Source organism: Dipodomys spectabilis, unplaced genomic scaffold, assembly GCF_019054845.1.
Source record: "Dipodomys spectabilis isolate Male_0828 unplaced genomic scaffold, ASM1905484v1 ptg000136l, whole genome shotgun sequence".
Taxonomy (NCBI): Eukaryota; Metazoa; Chordata; class Mammalia; order Rodentia; family Heteromyidae; genus Dipodomys; species Dipodomys spectabilis.
This window is the reverse complement of record NW_024870813.1, coordinates 738053-756364: the sequence shown is the minus strand read 5'-3', so window position 1 is coordinate 756364 and position 18312 is coordinate 738053. Positions and strand designations below refer to the sequence as shown.

The 18312-nt window shown below is 50.1% G+C and overlaps 1 protein-coding gene across 1 annotated transcript; it reads right to left on the bottom strand.

Annotated features, from left to right (window-relative positions):
• Positions 1-245: 245 nt before the first annotated feature.
• On the bottom strand, positions 246-9521 carry Rbp3 (retinol binding protein 3). The gene is made up of 4 exons (XM_042690365.1): positions 6474-9521; positions 4166-4356; positions 2214-2356; positions 246-568 (listed from the first exon to the last, which is right to left on the bottom strand). Exons 1-4 carry the CDS (start codon positions 9519-9521, stop codon positions 246-248), a joined length of 3705 nt encoding a protein of 1234 aa, XP_042546299.1.
• Positions 9522-18312: the final 8791 nt, after the last annotated feature.

Genomic DNA, 18312 nt, shown 5'->3' with positions numbered 1-18312 from the left:
CCCAAATAACTACACAGGGAGATTGTTTCTGGGGGCGGGAGGTGTTCTTGTCTGTGAGGCTCCAGGCAAGGAGGAACAGGGCAGTAGTGAGTAGTGGGGGGATGAATTCCAAGGGCTCCCTCGGTGCTCAACCTTGTTGAGGGTGAGCAGGCTTCTGAGCTGCATCTCAGCCTCAGGGGGGATTTTCTGGTGTATCATGATACCCCAGCCCTGTCCATACAAGCCCTCCTGGTACCCCACAAACCTCAGCCTCGAAGGGCATGCTGGAGTGTCTCCTTAGCTTTGGCGAGGGCCACTTCCGCAGGAATTAGCACATGGGGGGTCACACCCACCCCCTCCCAAGAGCTCCCATCCATGGCTCCCACAGAGCGGGCTGTGGGGATGGTAATGTACAGGTGGGTGTCATCCACATGGTAGGTCTGTGGTGGCTGGCAGCCCCCACTGGTCACCTCCCCAATGACCAGGGCCCTACCCAGCCTCTTCATGATGTAGGTAAACTCTTCAGCTGCTCCGGCAGTCATGCCACTGGTCAGAATGACCACACTCTTCTTGGAGCCATAGCGTTCACCTAGAAGACAGAGACCCTTCAGCATGGGGTCAAGTCATGATCCACAGGCCTGCCTTCTCTGGGCTGGCCCAACTGTGGGGTGGAGGGGAGGGGGGAGGGAGCTGGAGTGGAGTCTGAGTGCCAGCATCCACCTGTGGGCCCTTGGTTTCTCTCTGAGCCCTCTATGAAATGGAAACAGGAGTGTGTGCTGAATTATAAGCATTTAGTGTTCGAGCCCCTCACCCCGGCCAGGCAGTTTCTTTCATCATCGGAAGAAGAGAAGAAGAGAAAGTCCTGACCTTTCTTAAGGGCCAATGTGTATTTTGTCATCTTAACTAATGGGAACCCTGGATCTGACCTTTTGATTTGGACCCTCAGAATGGCAACATTTGGGACTTAGCATCAGCAGCCCAGCCCTGCAGGGCAGCACAACCTAACAGCTGTCAACGCCATTTGAAGGTTTCCCATAGTATATCAAACAAGTACAAAGAAAGCAGATTATCCAGGTGCCAGTGGCTCATGTCTTGAATCCCAGCTACTCAGGAGGCTGAGATTTGAGGATTGTTGTTCAAAGCCAGCCCAAGCAGGGAAATCCATGAGGCTCTTATCTTCAATTAACCACCAAGAAGCCAGACGTGAAGCTGTGGCTCAAGTGGTAGAGCACTAGCCTTAAGTCAAAAAGCTAAGGGGCAGTGCTCAGGCTCTGAGTTCAAACCCCACTACAGGCACAAAAAGAAAAGAAAACATATTAAGTTAATTTTGATTGTGAACTATTTAACCCAAGGTATTCAATATATGATTCTTTTGACTGTAACCAAATGAAAAGCATTAATGAAGTATTTTGCTTAGTTTCTTGTCCCCAATAGTAGAATTTCCAAGTCTTTTGAGCACAAGATGGCCTTTGGCTCCCATAGTGGACACAAAGTTTCAGTATCTTACCACCTTTAAATCTGAGTTAATTTCAATTTCTAGCCACAGATGCTGGCTTGGATGTAACGTTCACAGAACTCTGATCTGTGCTTACATTTTGCAGTATTATTGGGTATGTAGCTTAGAAGCTATGATACAATACTGTGAAAGGAGGAAGTGCAGGAATTAAGGCAGCAGAGTCCCCAGGTCATAAGCACCCCCTATTGGCCTCTCCAGTGCCCTCTTGTGGTCAGATCTGAGAATCACTGGTTTTGCATGCTGAGCTAGAGAAGGACGGAGGTCATTACCCAGGAAGGGGTTTTGTGAATTCTGGGACCATAAAGCTCAGAGGCTGTCTCTGTTTCTTCAGACATTTCTCTAGGATGAGGCAGAAAAGGGAAGGCTGGAAAACTGGTGGATTTAATGATTGATTGGAGAGATGCTTCTATTTCTGTGGTTATAGTATCCAGAGTGGGTGGTCATGCTGGTATTAGAGAGAAACGTTCACATGTTGGCTCTTTTACTTATGAGCTGAGTGACCTAAACAAGATATTTAATCTAGTCAATTGACATTTTTCTACTTCAGAAAATGAGTACCACAGACAGTGGGCAGAGTTTAAATGTCATTATACCAAATGCATGGGCCAGGCTAGGAGATTTATGTTCTTTTGGTCACTGTTACCTAATCTCAAGCTATCTTTCTCCAATTTTCCAGAAGCATCTAGAATGATAACAAAAAGGGGAAATCTTCATGTACCTGCGAGCTGGGTATGAGTCCAGAGTTCGCTGACAGAATCATTGGGCCGGCTGTAGATCCTGTCCAGTAGAATGGGAGGGCCCTCATCAAAGAAGTAGGAGCACAGGGCAGAGATGGAGGAGGTAGGGCCACCAATGTTGAACCTGAAGAAAAGGAAGTGGGGTCCACCATGGTAGAGGGGAGCTCTCAGGGAAACTTCAATACCCCTCTGCAATATCCTGCTGCAGCAAGAACCCTTGCTCTGTGGAGAGTTTAAATTCTAGACAGCCTGAATATGGTATCCCTTCTTCCCCCTTCAGAATTTCATAGAGTGGGACATGGCCTGAAGTGATTCCCAGAACACTAGTCGCTTGACACTAAGAGACTCTGTGGTCAAATACATTGAGAGACTACTGAATAGTGTGCCCTTTCCTCTGATCACGTGTTAATACTTGGTGTGTGTATGTATGTGTATGCCCACATGCATGCACACACTTATGTGCTGGTCCTCCTGAACTCAGACCCTGGACATTGTCCCTGAGCTTTTGTGCTCAAAGCTAGTGCTCTATCACTTGAGCCACAACTCAACTTTCTCACTTTTGGGTGGTTAATTGGAGAAAAGAGTCCCACGGATTTTCCTATCTGGGATGGCTTTGAACCATGATGCACAAGATCTCAGTTTCCTGAGTAGATAGAATTGCAGATATAAGCCACTGGCACCTGTTGGCCTTCTTGTCTTTAAAAACATGTGTGATAGCCAGGTGCTGGTGGCTCTCACTTGTAATCCTAGCTACTCAAGGGGCTGGGATTTAAGGGTCATAGTTCAAAGCCAACATGGGTAGGTAAGTCCACGGGACACTAATCTCCAATTAACTGACAAAGAGCTGAAATTTGGACTGTGGCTGAAGTGGTAGAGCATTAAAAAAAAAAAAGAAAAGCTAAGGGTATAGGGCCTAGGCCCTTATGTCAAGTCCCAGTACCGGCACCTAGAATTTAATCAGAAAAGAACTTGACATAAGAGTGGCTTAAATGTTCCCTAACAGGTCTGTGGCACAAAATACTCAGAGACCCACAAGATCCACCCACCTTGTTTCTAGGCATATATTAAACCATCTGTTGGGAAATGGTTTACCTTCCAGGAGGAAAAAAACCTGCCTCACAGATTTCATTGCCACCTAGTGGTGACTGAAACCCATGCACCTGGTCTGGGTGCTCCCAGACCACTTACCCTGCTGCCTCTCTGATAGGCAACCAGGGGAGGGGGAAGGGTCCCCATAGAGAGGAACAGCCTGCCCCTCCCCAAGCCCATGGAAGGTGTCCAGCCTATGTCCAAGATGGACTTAGAAGTCACAGGAGGCTTAAGTCTGCGGGCTCCTCTACATGGGGTCCATTGGAAACATGGAGAGCTGCTCTGTGATGGAAATTTGGTATAGTATGCATGTTCTTATGGAAACTAAGGGACATGACTAGCTGAAGACGTCCTTCTGGGGACCATGTGGGGCTACAAAGAAGATTTCTTTTAGCAGAAAAATGGTTTATGTTCCATTTCTCTTGCAATTGTCATGAAGAAGGCAGTAATAGGTTGCTTTTGTATGATCTGGGTTCAGCTATAGGTGGAGGGCTTGGCTGCCCTAAACATGACTAGTCATTATAATCACATGGGAAGCTTGTCAACTATGTTATTTCTGCTCCTAGGTTGCTGATATAAGGGGGCTGGGTGGGGCCTGGGTATCAGCATTTTTGATATTTTCCCTCCCATCGAATTGCTAGGACAGGAACCAGAAATACACATGGAGATCATTAGAAGAGCTTAAACAAAATACCAGTGTGGGGGCCCTCCTGTCCAATTACACCTGAACCCCTGGTCTGCTGTCTGAGCCCTGGTCTCAGGGTACCTTTTCTTCCCCACTGAGGCCCACACTTCTGGATGTCTCCCAGGAGGGCTAGGCGTGGCCTGGAACCACTTCACTGACCTCATGTCAATGATCAGGGCATCTGTGTGCACGATCTTCTTCCAGATGTGCTCCACCAGCAGCTCCGAGACCTGGGTGAGCAGCTCGCAGTCCCCAAACATGTCAAACCTCAGGTAGCCAATGTTGTCCTCCAGCACATTAGTGTGGAAAGAGAATTTGATCAGGTCTTCAAAGACTTCAGGGGAAGGGATCTGAAGGAATGAGAGGCCAACCTCAGCAACAGGAGAGCTAATTGCAGAACCCAGAAAGGGAAGCCATTGGTCCATCTTTTGTGTGGTGAGTGTGTGCTTGAACTCAGGGCCTGGGCACTGTCCCTTAGCTTTCTGACTCGAGACTAGCACTCATCACCTGAGCCATACCTCTATGTCTGGCTTCTTGGTGATCAATTGGAGATAAGAGTCTCACAAACTTTCCTGGGTTGGCTTCAAATTGTGATCCTCAGATCTCAGCCTTTTGAGTATCTAGGATTACAGGCATGAGCTACTGGTACCCAGCCATGGGTCCACTTTATATCCTGAGAAACACAAGAGGAATGGTTAGGAAATTAACATCCTTGAAGGAGTCAATGGGCCAGGGACTTTTCCAATAGCATATCTTGTGGATTACTATGGGCCTGGGTCTATTAGCAGTCTCCTTGCTCAGATCTGCCAACCCCACATCATGGTGTTCAGAACTGAAAGTGTTACATACAATTTCCTCTCTGGCTCCACCAAACCCATTAGACACTTTCCAATATGCCCAGGCTCATCTTCCTCTCCAACACTGGGACTGGAAGGGAAGGCAAAGTTACCTTTTCTAGGGGACAGACCCTGGGCTAGACACTTTGCAGCTCTTAATTATCACACTCACAATCACCGTGTAGAGGGGATGCCATTATTCTACTCTCTCTGTGAGGACTCTGAAGCACAGCGATATTAAGTAACTTGCCTGAGGTCACACAACCATTAAGGGATGACTATTGATCCAAATTGTGAAACTTGGCTGTGATGGAAAGGAACAAGCAGGAAATGTGGAAATTGGGGGTTCTGTAAGTCCAACGTAGGGTCCTCCTGCATGGGTGGAGACTCTGCTCCCAGCCCCTAACAGCAGCAGGTTGTCCAGCCCCATGGGCAGGCCGCCTAGCAGCAGCCCTGCCTGCCCACACTCTGTTCCAGGCCATTACCTTGTGAGTTAGCACACAAGACCCATGTCTCCAAGGTGACCTTTGGCCACTGGGCCCTGTTGGATTTCTTTTACTGGCAGAGGCACAGTTCCAGGATGTGTTCCTCAGACCTAAGTGGGTCCTGGTGAGTTCATCATGCTATGTTCAGCAAAGTAGCTTCAGTAATACATTCCCATGTCTGCCTCCCCTGCCCACCCATCTGGCTTCCTGCTCAGTGAGCACCTCCCTGTCAGCTGTGAACTATCAAGGCCCCCCCCCCCCCAATCAGGTCTCCTTTCAAGAAAGCCAGGGCTGTGCTGCCCTGTCCACTCACTGGGAACACACACACACACACACACACACACACACACACACACACAGAGCATCACTCATGAGAAAACAGTATAGAGAGATGTCAACAGTGCTGCTTTTGACAGTGCTTACCGAGTGTGGGGCCCCTGAATCTCGCAGCTCCCTTGGCCACTGGTGCAAAGAACTTTCCCTTACCCACCCTCAGTGGCCACACTCTACCTTACTTTGACTATAGCAAACTTCTTCTGAAATTCTCGTCCTTGGGTGAAGCCTGTGCCTACCTCAGTGCCACTTTGCATTGTGGAGGAGAAGGGGTGGGCAGTGGGCTCAGGTCACATCCTGTGCACTGTGGGAGGGAGGAGGTGGGCAGTGGGCTTCTAGCCAAAATAGGCCTGTGTCTAGGCTCCATATTTTAGTTCTGAAGCCATGAGGCTGGGAATCTGTCTCCTTCTCAGCCCCTGCCTTCACTTTCCAGCTTTGCCCTGACTCATACAAACCCTTGAAGCAAATAGCATGAGCACAAACCCTATATTTGCAGTGGAGGAAACCATAGCTCAGGACCTCAGGAAACTTACTGATTTCCCTCTTCCCCAACACTGATGCTGAAAACCCTCGCAAACTCTTGCCTTCCAACCAGAACTGGGAAGTCCTCCTTTACCCTAGCAGTTCACACTGGGTTCTCTTGAACGCAAATGCTCTACAGAGGTGTTCAAAAAGTAGATGGGACATAGTGCCAGACAGGAAAAAAGACATGACTGGCAGATGACATAGAAACAAGCCTGGAAGCCCTGGTCTTTCACTAGGCACACTTCACTCCCAGAATCGGGTGAGGGCCTGGCCTCCCTTGTATCTCACCTGCATGGGTACAATGCCGGGAATGCGGTCCTTGGCATCCTCAGGGATGTGGGCTGTCTTCAGGTGTGGGTCTCCCGACAACATCTGCAAGTCAGCTCCCAGCATCTCTGCCAGGGCCCCTTCGGAAGTCACCAATGCATAGCGGCTCTGCAGACCGCTCAGCTTGGCAGCCATCTTGGCCCCCAGCTCGGGGGATGCATAATTATCAGCCACCAGCTTCCCAGCCGTCTGCAGCACGGTGGGCACCTTGGCACGCAGGGCCACTATGTCCTGGGCGGTGCTGAGGGCCTCGCTCATGGGTACTGTGATGTCAGGCTCTACACCAGCCAGATCCCAGGCCTCACCAGTGGTGGCACTGAGAGCCATCTGGGTGGGCATGGAGGCATACAAGGGGCTGGTGCCCACTTGGTAGATGCCCACGGAGAGGGCGCCTCCAGCTGTGGGCTCCCCGATGACCGTGGCCCTCTGCAGGTCCTGCATGGTGTGAGCAAACGCCTCTGCCGCCGAGCCGCTGGTGTGGCTCATCAGGATGTAGAGGTCCTTGTGGGGCCCGTAGCGCTGCCCGGCAGCCTGGGGCAGGGTCCACACCTTCGTGACTCTCGAGGTGGCTCTGTCGAAGATGGAGTAGAGGTGCTGAGGGGGCTCTGCCTCGAAGAAGTAGGAACAGAGCAGGGGGACGGCCGAAGAGTAGCTGCCGGGGTTGTAACGCAGGTCCACAACCAGTGCGGCCGTGTCTACCAGCTTCTGCCACACCAGCTTCACCAGCTGCGGCCCGATGGCCTTCACTGTCTCCAGTTCGGCCATGGCGTCGAACCGCAGGTAGCCAAGCTGGCCGGGTAGCACGTCGGTCTTGAAGAGAGCCTCAATCAGGTAGGAGAGCTCTTCTGGAGAGGGGACCACGGGGGGTGGCAGGGGCACCTCCTCTGCCACCAGCTCCCCGGGGCTGTGGAACACGAGCAGGCGGTGATCCTCGGACACCTCCTGTAGGTCAGCCGTGAGCTGCGAGGCCAGGGACTCCAAGTCCACCGCCGTGCGGTAGGCTCCCCGGGCTAGTTTAGCCCGAAGCAGGGCGCTGGTTTGCCCCACCACTTCCGGACGGGCATAATGGGCCTCCAGCAGGCGCCCCGTGCCCTCCACCAGGGCCCCCAGGCTGCGGTGGAAATCTAACACTTCCCGGGCCCTGTCCAGGGCCTCCTCGGCCAGCACGATGGCGTCGGGCACCACGCCTCCGCCCAGCCAGCCCTCCCCGTGGTTGTCGATGAAGGTGAGGACGGGCACGATGAGCACCAAGCCGCCCTCGGGCGCCTCCAGCAAGGGCACCACGCACGTGTGGAGCAGGCTGCCCGCCGTGATCTCCCCCACCAGGGTGGCCCAGCCCAGCGACTGCATGAGGAAGGCGAACTCCTCGGCGGCCGTGGCCGTGCGGTGGCTGGTGAGCAGGTACACGCCGCGCTGGTTGCCGTAGCGCCGGCCCAGCAGCTCCCGGTGGCTGAAATGCTCCTGCGTGACGTTGGTCCGCCGGTCGTAGGTGGTGAACAGGCGCACGGGGCCATCCTCGGGGCCCTGGAAATAAGACAGCAGCAGGGGCACGGCCGACGAGGGCCCCCCCGGGTTGTGGCGCAGGTCCATGATGAGGTGCTCCGTGTCCTGCAGGGGGGCCCACACCTGGCGCAGCACGTGCGGCCCCAGCGCGCCCAGCACCGAGGCGTCCGCGAACTTGTCAAAGCGCAGGTAGCCCACGTTGCCGGGCAACACCGACACCTGGAACACAGAGTCGATCAGGGCGCTCCGGGCCGCCTCATCCTGCGGCACTTCAGAGCCTGTCACGGGGGGATCTTCAGCTCCAGCCTCCGGCCCTGAAGACGTCTCTCGGGGCCCGACGGCCCGCACCAGGAGACGGGGATCTTCAGACACAGCTTGCAAGCCGGCATTGAGCTTCGTGACCAGATCCTCCTCAGAGACCACCGCTGAGTAGTCCATGTTGGCCAGGTGATGCAACAGGGCTGGCACGCGGTCCACCAGCGTGTAATAGTCCTGCAGGGCCTCCTGCAGGCGCTGGATGACCCCTGGCAGGGAGCGGCGCAAGGTGAGGATGGCCAGGGCCTTCTCCAGAGCCTGCTCGGCTGGTGTCCCCACGCAGGGCAACACCCCGCTGCCCTCCCAGGTCTGGCTGCCTCCGCCCAGGGGGCCCAGAGATCTGGATACAGGGACGGTGAGGAAGAAGTCCGATTGGCCTATCCTGAGCTTCTGGAGATCCAGGGCTCCCCCCTCCGTCCGCTCCCCCACCACGATGGCCCTGCGCATCTGCTTGAGGATGTAGGCGATGTCCTCGGCCACTCCTCCGGTGCGGCCGCTGGTGAGGACCACCACATCCTTCTCAGCGCTGTATCTTTCTCCCAGGACCTTGGGTAGGGTCCAGATCTCCGTGGTGGTGTTGGAGGGGCGATCGTAGATGGTATCCACGTGCAGGACCGTGTTCCCAGGGTGCAGGTAGGAAATGACATAGGGGATTCCGGAGACGTGGCCGCTGGTGCAATGTCGGAGATCCAGCACCAAGGCAGAGGTGCCCATGAGTTGGCTCCACACGTGGGCCACCAAGAAATCTCCGAGCTCGCTCAGCACCTCCTGGCCTGGGAGGTCATCCACCCTCAGGTAGCCCACGTTACCCTCCAGGACCTCATGGTGTATCTTCTCCTGCAGCCACGTTAGCAGCTCCTCTTGGGTGAAGTTGCTGGGTGCTGTGGTTTGCCGGGGAGCCTCCAGGGTGCTGGGTTCGTAGGAGATAACCAGGCGGGGGTCATTCAGAGAGCTCTGTACCCCAGCTGTCAGCACGTGGGCCAGTGTCTGAGGGTCTGAGATGCCCAGAATCTCCTGACTCTTCATGGCTTGCTGGATGGCCGCCTGCATTCCCATCAGGTTCTCTGGGAAGCAGTAGTTATCCAGGAGGACCTTGGCCATATCCAGGACCAGGCTGGGCTGGAACAGGTGTGTCGGGCCAGCCAGGCCACAGAGCAGCATGGACAAGATCAGGACCCATTCTTTCATCATTGGGTTCCCCAGGAGACTTGCTCCTAAACAGAAGCTTGCTTTACAGAGTACAAGATTTGTGCTCTGCTCTGAGCTGCCTTCCTTCCTCGTCCTTCTCAGTGGGCAGACAGAAGGTTTAGGGCTCAACTCAGGAGTGGAGACGAGGCTTCTAGCTCCAGTAAGCCTTTAATCCTGTCTAATTCAAGTGCATCAGCCTGGGGCAGACTGGAGAGAAGGGGCCGGGGTAATTTGATTGGAAGGATCAGTGGATCTCATCTTGTTGAGCTGTCCCTGTGTAAAATAATGGGAATGACTTGTTTGAGTTTCCCTGCTGTGTTTTACAAACTGATAGTTTGCACCAGAGCTTTCTAAAGTAATGTTATTAACTGGCAAAGGAACCCACAAATAAGTAGCATTTCCCCACCCTCCTGGATGACCTCTTATGAGCCTCTGGTCCTCAGTACTGGAGGTCCGGGATCTGCTCTCTTCTATACTATAGGACTAGGAAAGAAGCTTATATATTGAGGAGATTACATGAGAAAATTTGTTACATTTGTATGAAGTTCTTTTCAATACCCAGTAAGTTACTGGATCCTTTGTTTTACAAAGAATTCAGTAACTAAATGAACCCACACTTTCAGGTGAGCCATAGGTGGGGGGGGGGCAGTGGGAAGAAGCCTGTGGAGCCACAGTTTTCTCAGACAGTGCAGAGGTTGATTAGGGGCCGTTGCTCACCTCAGGATCTGCCATTTATTCCTAAGTCCTGCTAACGCCTCTGAGATCCAGATATACCCCTCAAAGCATCTCACCACAGGCTACTGTAGGTGCGACCAGTGTGACTCCTGATGAAGTAATGTTTGCTTTGAGGTCTTAGGAGTAACTGCACAGGTCGTCCTGCAGTTGGAGAAAGAATTGAGGCCTTGCATTACTAGGCCTTACACCGAATCCAGGACTTGGCCCCTACCTGCTCAGAGCACATCTATTTCTTTCCTCCTCCTCCTCCTCCTCCTCCTCCTCCTCCTTTTATGGTGCCAGTACTGGAGCTTGAATGCAGGACCTGGCCACTGTTTCTTAGCTTTTTCACTCAAGGCTGGTGCTCCACTACTTGAGCAAAAGCTCCACTTCTGGCTTTTTGGTGGTTACTTAGAGACAAGAGTCTCACAGACTTTCCTACCCCGGCTTGCTTGGAGGAATCACAATTCTCAGATCTCAGCTTCCTGAATAGCTAGAATTATAGATGTGAGCCACCAGCACCTGGCAGACTGTGGACCCACGTACCCCACAGACTCTCTAGCTCCCAGCTTCTGATTCTTCTCAAGGAAGTGATGTGAGTGTTGCTTGGAACTGACTTGCTACCGATGGATACTCCAGAATGTTCTACCCTGGAGCCATGGCTTGGAGCCCCTGCTTTGCCCATGCAACCCTCTGGGTGGGGATGTTTCTCTCTTGCAGCAGATGAGGCCACCCTGGTTAGACGTGGACTAGATGGCCGGTGGCAGGGAACAGCAGTTCAGAGCTGCCTGTGCAGAGTGGGCAGCAGGTGGCGTCCCGTGCGCGTCAGCAGATAGCTGGGGATGTTGGGCTTGGAGGCAGGGGAGTTTGCTCTGCACAATCTGCTCTCTGGAAATCATTATCTGAGGATGTTTACCAAGTGGTTTATGAAGGCCAAAGAGGTCAATTAGCTAAAACAAACATATTTTTAGCTCATTAGGATTTGTTTAATGCCCAAGTGACATCTGGTCACTTCTCTTCACTGTTTGCAGCCAATGGGAAAGAGTGTGATTTATTGTCAGAATGAGGCTGGGGTGGGATGCTGTTTATGTGCTGTACTGCCTCAGGCCCCCTGGGAAGACACAGCCTCCTGTTCTGCCTCCATCTAAGGAAATCCAACTCTGAATTTGTAATCTGAGATCTTCTGAGGGTGTTTCTCTGTTGTTGCTGGAGCCCAGACCATGCTCTGAACAGGAAGGGCTGTGGGCAAAGATGATCGGGAATAGGCTTTCTTGGGGGAACAATTTAGTACAAAGATGTAGTGTCATAACAGGAAGCCTGGAGCTGAGGCTGGGCTTTCTTGTGTGGATGATCCATAGTTTGTGGTAGTATGAGAAAAATACCAAAGTCTGTTGTAGGTTCCTGGGGTGTCTGAGGCAGACAGCAACTAGGGCCAGGAAGTGGAGTGTTTAGAAGCAATGCTGCCTACGGGCACAGCCCAAGGCAGGTAGGAAGGTCCCTTCCCTGCCAAGACTTCTTCAAACTTCAGTTGTCCCAGTGTCTGGGTTATATGTGAGAGGGGACATGAACGGAAGGCAGAAGTCTCCTTAACTCACCTCAGAACATAAAATTCAGGAACAGTAATAACCACTAGCTATGCATTATCCTTTCCTATTTTAGGGTCATAGGGAGAAACACACTTGTAAGAGAGATATCTATTCAGACCCTTGTGGGTACAACATCTACCCGCTCACCCATCCATCTTTCAGTGCCATCCCAGAATAGTATACACAATAAGTTTCATTAGATTTTACTCATTTCAACACTTGCAGTAAACATCTCTCCTGGTTCAAATGTATACATTAAACTCATCCTTTTAATCAGTACATAATAATTCTTGGTGATGCAGTCATTGCTTCTCTAGTGCCGTGGCTTGGGTGGGGACTCTGGAATTCATGAGCTAAAAACATAATTCAACGCTATGTGTTGTGACATTTGAATGTGAACCTTTGGGAGATGTCTAGGTCATGAGTGTGACCCCCGCCCACCCCCAAAGGCATTTGAGGCATATGAGAGGAGATAGGGGAGTTCATTTTCTCTGTCTCACTATGTGATACCTTCCACCATGCTAAAATGAAGGAAGAAGACCAATACCAGAAGCCAGAGCATGCTCTCAGGATTCCCAGCCTCCTTAGCGGTAAGCTAGATGAACTCCCATTTTTTTTTTTTTATAAATTATATAGTCTGAGGCATTCAGTTATAGCAGCAGAAAAGAGACCAAGATACTTAGTGAAATATACCTTAACCACTTTCATTGTTTTCTTCTATAAGCAATGTTGTGAACCAGTACTTTTGGATTCAGGCCATATACACTTTTATTCTTCTTCTTTTTCTTCTTTTTTTTTTTGTGCCAGTCCTGGGGGTTGCACTTAGGTCCTGGGCCCTGTCCATGCCCCTCCCCTTTTTTTTTTTGCTCAAGACTAGTGCTCTACCACTTGAGCCACGGCTCCATTTCTGGCTCTCTTTGGTGGTTAATTGGAGATAAAATTCTCACAGGCATTCTTTCCCTGGGCTGTTTTTGAACCACAATTCTCAGATCTCAGCCTCTTGAGTGGTTAGGATTATAGGTGTGAGCTACCAGCAGTTGGCTTACATGTTTGTTTTCTTGATTACATTTTCAGTAACTTATAAATTGTATAATAAAGGTCTACTTTTTAAATTTCTTTCACCTATTTGATGCATAATTGACATCAAGTAAGCTGTCCTGAGATAAAGCAGATGATTTCATGCATTTTGCCACATATAGACACCCATGAAACCATCACCCTCTAATCCCTCACATGCTCCTTCCACATCTCCATCCCCATCTCTAGAACACACAGATCTACTTTCTGTACTCAGGCTGGAGTAGTTTTCGGTGTCTAGAATTTTATACAAATGAAATCAGATCACGTGTACTGTTTTGTGGAGCTTGTTTCACTCAGCATACCTTCAAGATGCATGCAGATTGTTAAGTATCCCTCTAGCTTGTTTATTTTCCCACTATGGAGAATTCCATTGCATAGATCACTACTATTTTTTTCTGTACTGGCACTGGCCTTGTACTTAGGGCTTGGGCCCTGTCCCTTAGCATTTTTACAGGATGCTAGCACTCTACCACTTGAACCCTTACTGCTGGTTTTTGCTAGTTAATTGGAGATTAAGAGTCTCAGATCTCAGCCTCCTAAGTAGCTAGGATTACAGGCAAGACTTCCTTCCAAATTCTTACCTCTACCTAGTATCCAGATTCATACACACTAAACCAGACAAGCCTTGAAGTCATGTCTTTTTTTCAAAAGTGAGGAAGGAAGAAGGTAGCAAGAGTAACACATGCGATTGCCAGTCATTTTGATATCGAAGTTGACTATAGTAGACTTGAGTCCTAAGTCTCTGAGATCTTAGGCTGGCAGCTTGGAAGGAAAACCCCTTTCTAGGCCCTTCTTTAAGGAATGCCAGAGGGCTTTCAGTCTTGATTTCTCTCCAGCACATTTGCACCTGTTCTACTATCTTAATGGTGGCATTTTGGATACAGCAGACCCCGTGGCTCCCAGCAGGGAGTCAGGTAGACAGATGGCAAGACCCACAACATCCCTGTCAGTAGATATAAGTCTTTCCCATGGGATGGGAAGGTGCCTCAGTGATAGAGCGCTTGCCTTGCATGCCTGAGGCCCTGGGTTTGATTCCTCAGCACCACATAAGCAAAAAGAAAAAAGCCGGAAGTGGCGCTGTGGCTCAAGTGGTAGAGCGCTAGCCTTGAGCTGAAGAGCTGAGGGACAGTGCCCAGGCCCAGAGTTCAGGCCCCACGACCAGACCTCTCCCCCCAAAGAAAAAGTCTTTCCCAAAGTTTTATTTGAGATGGAGAGTCAAGGCCAAAGTCAGCAAGGATGAGCAAATAGGCTTTGCATGCACGTCTGTGGAGGGTGGCCAGCATTAGAAGCCAAGGGTCTGAGAACAGGGTGGAGAAGGAGCAGGAAGAACAGACACACAGGAAGCTAAGAGGGGCAGATCTGATCCCTTAGGATCAGGGTTGACAGTCCCTAAGGATGGTGGGCAAGACTGTCCCCTTTAGTATGGTGTGGTACCCAACCAAGGGCTACCATAGAGAGCTCCTAGAGCAGCAGGTGGAAGCCAAAGGTAAGAAGAGACACAGCTATAGTAGTCCAAAAGCCCACTTAAAGGCCAGATGCTGGCTTCTTACTCCTATAACCCTAGCTGCTCAGGATGCTGAGATTCAGAGGACTGCTATGAAATCCAAGCCTGGGCAGAAAAGTCCACAAAGCTCTATCTCCAAGAGATCCCAGCCCAAAGCCAGGCTGGAGTCATAGCTCGAGTGGTAGCATGCTAGCCAATCCCCAGAAAAGAAAAGTTTACCTAAAAATCAGGGGAAGGTGGTTAGTATTTTACTATAAACATAAACCAAAAACCTGTTATCTATAGTGGCTATCATTGTATACAAAAGGAAAGAGATATATGCCCTAAAGGCACGCAGCTTTTATAAAGGAAATCTATCTATCTATCTATCTATCTATCTATCTATCTATCTATCTATCTATTATCTATCTATCTATCTATCTATCTATCTATCTATCTATCTATCTATCTATCTATCTATCTGGTTGTGGGGTTTGAACTCAGGACCTGAACTTTCTCACTCAATAATGGTGCTCTACCACTTGAGCCACAGTTTCATTTCTTGTTTTTTGCTAGTTAATTGGAAATAAGAGTACTACAGACTTTCTTTCCCTGAATGGGTTTGAACCACAATCCTCAGATCTCAGCCTCCTAAGTACCTAGGGTTACAGATATGAGCCACTGGTGTCCAGCTTAATTTCCTTGTTCACCCTTTTTTCTTTCTTTCTTTCTTTCTTTCTTTCTTTCTTTCTTTCTTTCTTCCTTCCTTCCTTCCTTCCTTCCTTCCTTCCTTCCTTCCTTCCTTCCTTCCTTCCTTTCTTTCTTTCTTTCTTTCTTTCTTTCTTTCTTTCTTTCTTTCTTTCTTTCTTTCTTTTTTTCACAAATGCTATAGAACACTAAACTTAGCTTAGGGCCTGTAAAGCTGGCTAGGTGTCCAGATGGCAGATGCATGCTCCATGACCAAAGCCCATATTGCTCAGGCCTCTCATAAAAAAGAAAAGGTCAGCACAACCCTGCTTATTTCTTCTATGTATGTATGTATGTATGTATGTATGTATCTATCTATCTATCTATCTATCTATCAATTTATCTTGCTAGCACAGCAAGCAGCTCCACCTATTGCAGGAGCTGCTGGGAGGAGAGGGCAGCCTGAAATGGGTTTGCCTCAGCCTCTGCTGCTGCCTGGCCTGGGAAGTCACTTGTTCTATGTTGAGCTTGGCAATCTTATCAGTAGAACATCAAATATCATCACACTGTGGCAGCTTGGAGGAGCAGCTAAGAGGATGGTATTGGAACCTATGTGTCCAAGGAAGTCACCTTTGGGCGCACATGTGAAAAGCCTATGGGCAGGAGTCTAAGGAAGAATCTAATGTATAGAAAAAATATACCTGGTTGGGTAACTTGGGCATGGAGCCACTCTATGGTGCTCACTCAGGGTAAAAGAACTTTCAAGATAAGGAGGACAGGCCCTCCCCAACTTACATGTGTAAGCCAGCAAAGAACACAAGCCAGGCTTCAGGGGAATTAAGCCTGCAGCCAGGTCTGGGAGAATACTGGGAGCAGTACGGCCATCATGTTAAGTGACCTTGTTCACAGAACTTCTCTCAAATGAGTGATGCCCTACAAGTGCCTTGCTGACCACAGGACGTCCCATTGCAGCTTAAAATGGCAATGCCCAGGGATGGGAGAGCCAAGGGAGAGCAGAGTCTGGGGAAGAGAGTGCCCAGAGGAGGGCGGCATTAGCCTGGGAATGATGGGTTCTTATTTTTCTGCTATTTTTGATTCTGTCTGCTAGTGTGACACACACACAGGTGTGTGTGTGTGTGTGTGTGTGTGTGTGCATCATGCTGGTGCTCAAGGGGATGGCATCCCTTAGCTTTTTCACGCATGCCTGGTGCTCTACTACCTGAGCTATAGCTTCACTTCTGGCTTTTTGCTGGCTAGTTGGAAATAGAAATCTCATCGATTTTCCTACCTGGCCTGGCTAGGAACTGCAATCCTCAGATCTCAGCCTCCTAAATACCTAGGCTGCCATTGTGACTTTGAAAAAGCCATCTGGATGGCAGAAGAGCCGTAGGAAGAATATAGGCTTGGTCTCACAAACAGGGCTTCCAATCCTAGCTCCCTCAGGAGCATGGGGCTAGTGGATTCTAGCAAAGTGTGATGCCTCCAGATACCCCCCATAGTCTGTGCTCACAAAACACCACATAAAAATGTTCTGTTGTTGTGCTGACTATTGTCCAGAGCCACAAGATGTATGTGCTGGCACATCTGGTTGCCTTTGCTTTCCACATTTCCCTGTCCCTTTGTCTCCATGTGTCTACCTGGCCCATTTTTTTCAGCACCTGTTTGCCTTCTCCTCTCACTCCTGGCAAAGAGGACACATCACAGTGAAGACAGAAGACAGCCCGTTAGCCTTTTCATCTCAATGTGTGGATTCAGAGAGGGCCCTCGCTTCCCTGTGTTCAGCTTCTTCATATATGTGACAATACAAGATCACCACCCTCATGTAAGAAAGAGGAACATGTTTAAGAATGTTTCTGATGCAGTATTGAAAGAACTCGTCAGTAGAGAGGGGATTCACTCGGTTATATGAATGAATGGTGATAATTGGGTTCTCTGGCTATGGATGAATAATTGTTGATTCTTATATAAAGAATAACCCAGTGAGATAGAAGCCAGAGAACATACAGATCCTGGTTTTCCTCTGGCATGCTCTGGCCTTGCATATTTGACTACCATCACTTAGTTCTGTGCCTGAGGCCAGGATTCCCGCTGGGGTTAACTAAGGTGAAAGGCTCCAGAGGACTTACAGCCATAAGCAGCCTGGGATAGGAGGGTTGTGGCTTCCAAATCAGGCCTGTGACAACTACGTAACGGCACCTTGGCCCTCCCCTGAACCAGGAAGAGAGAGCTGAGCATCCGGAGGGAGCTATGAAGTGGGTGGTATTGGAGCTGAGGCCTTGCTCACAGAAACTGGGTTGTACAGCTGGGAGTTTAGGGAGGAGGGGGGGAATGACTGACAGGACAATGAGCCAATGGGTGGAGAACAGGGAATGGCCTTATGGGTGGGGCTTGGCTGGAGCTGGGTGCCTGAGCAGGAGTGTGGTAGACAGATGCTGGTGGAATAGTTCAGGCCGTAGAACAAGGGGCAAATGACATAGGGCTGTTTGTGTGTCTTAGTGAGAGCCTGGCAAGCCTTCTCTGAAATGCATGGAGGTAGAGGAAGGTAGAATCACTAACTGCTGTCATCCACTTAACTGCTGCTCACAAGCCCATCTGTATACACAGCCCATATATACAGACATGTCCCCTGACCCCAGTGTGCACTCACGGCCCACCTGTGCCTATCCATCTCTGTGGACACGCCACGTCCTTCCTTCTTGTTTCCTGCCCCAGGTAAAGTGACAGCACCTGGAAGAGGGGGCTTATACATGGGGGGAGGCAGAGATGTGGGGCTAGAGGAGCCTCAGGCTCCTGTCTCATAATCAGAAAAGGCCAGGAGACAGACATTTGACTTTATTTCCATGTGAAACTTTCCCATAGGTGCAGAAACACAGGCAGGCCTGGAAGATGTCATTACCCGGCTGTGAACACTATGATTCCACACTACCTCATTGGTACCAAAAATTCATATTTTCTTCAACTCCAGTAGTTAAACAACAGTGCTTCCTTGTGGTTTTGTGTTGTGTGGTGGGGAGTGGTGGGGGTAGCATGTGTTAAAGTTGGTCATTGGTTTCGTGTCAACCTTGGACACACAAAAAAATTCAAAACATTTTAAATATGGGGGAGTGGCCAATTAGAGTAAACCAATAGGAATGATCCAGGCTTCTCCTAAGCCGCCCTGCTCTGGACAGAGGTCAGCAGACCATGGGGTGAAATCTTCACCAGTTTCCATGTAGTCCCATATGTGGCCAGGAGAATGGGCAAG

Bases quoted from the DNA above. Each gene is read 5' to 3' on its own strand.
- Rbp3 (XM_042690365.1), bottom strand. From the start codon at position 9,521: ATGATGAAAGAATGGGTCCTGATCTTGTCCATGCTGCTCTGTGGCCTG. The intron at 2,357-4,165 runs GTCAGTGAAGTG...CCTTTTCTTCAG, and splicing joins GCCCTGATCATTGACATGAG to GTTCAACATTGGTGGCCCTA. The intron at 569-2,213 runs GTACATGAAGAT...TCTGTCTTCTAG, and splicing joins GACTCATACCCAGCTCGCAG to GTGAACGCTATGGCTCCAAG.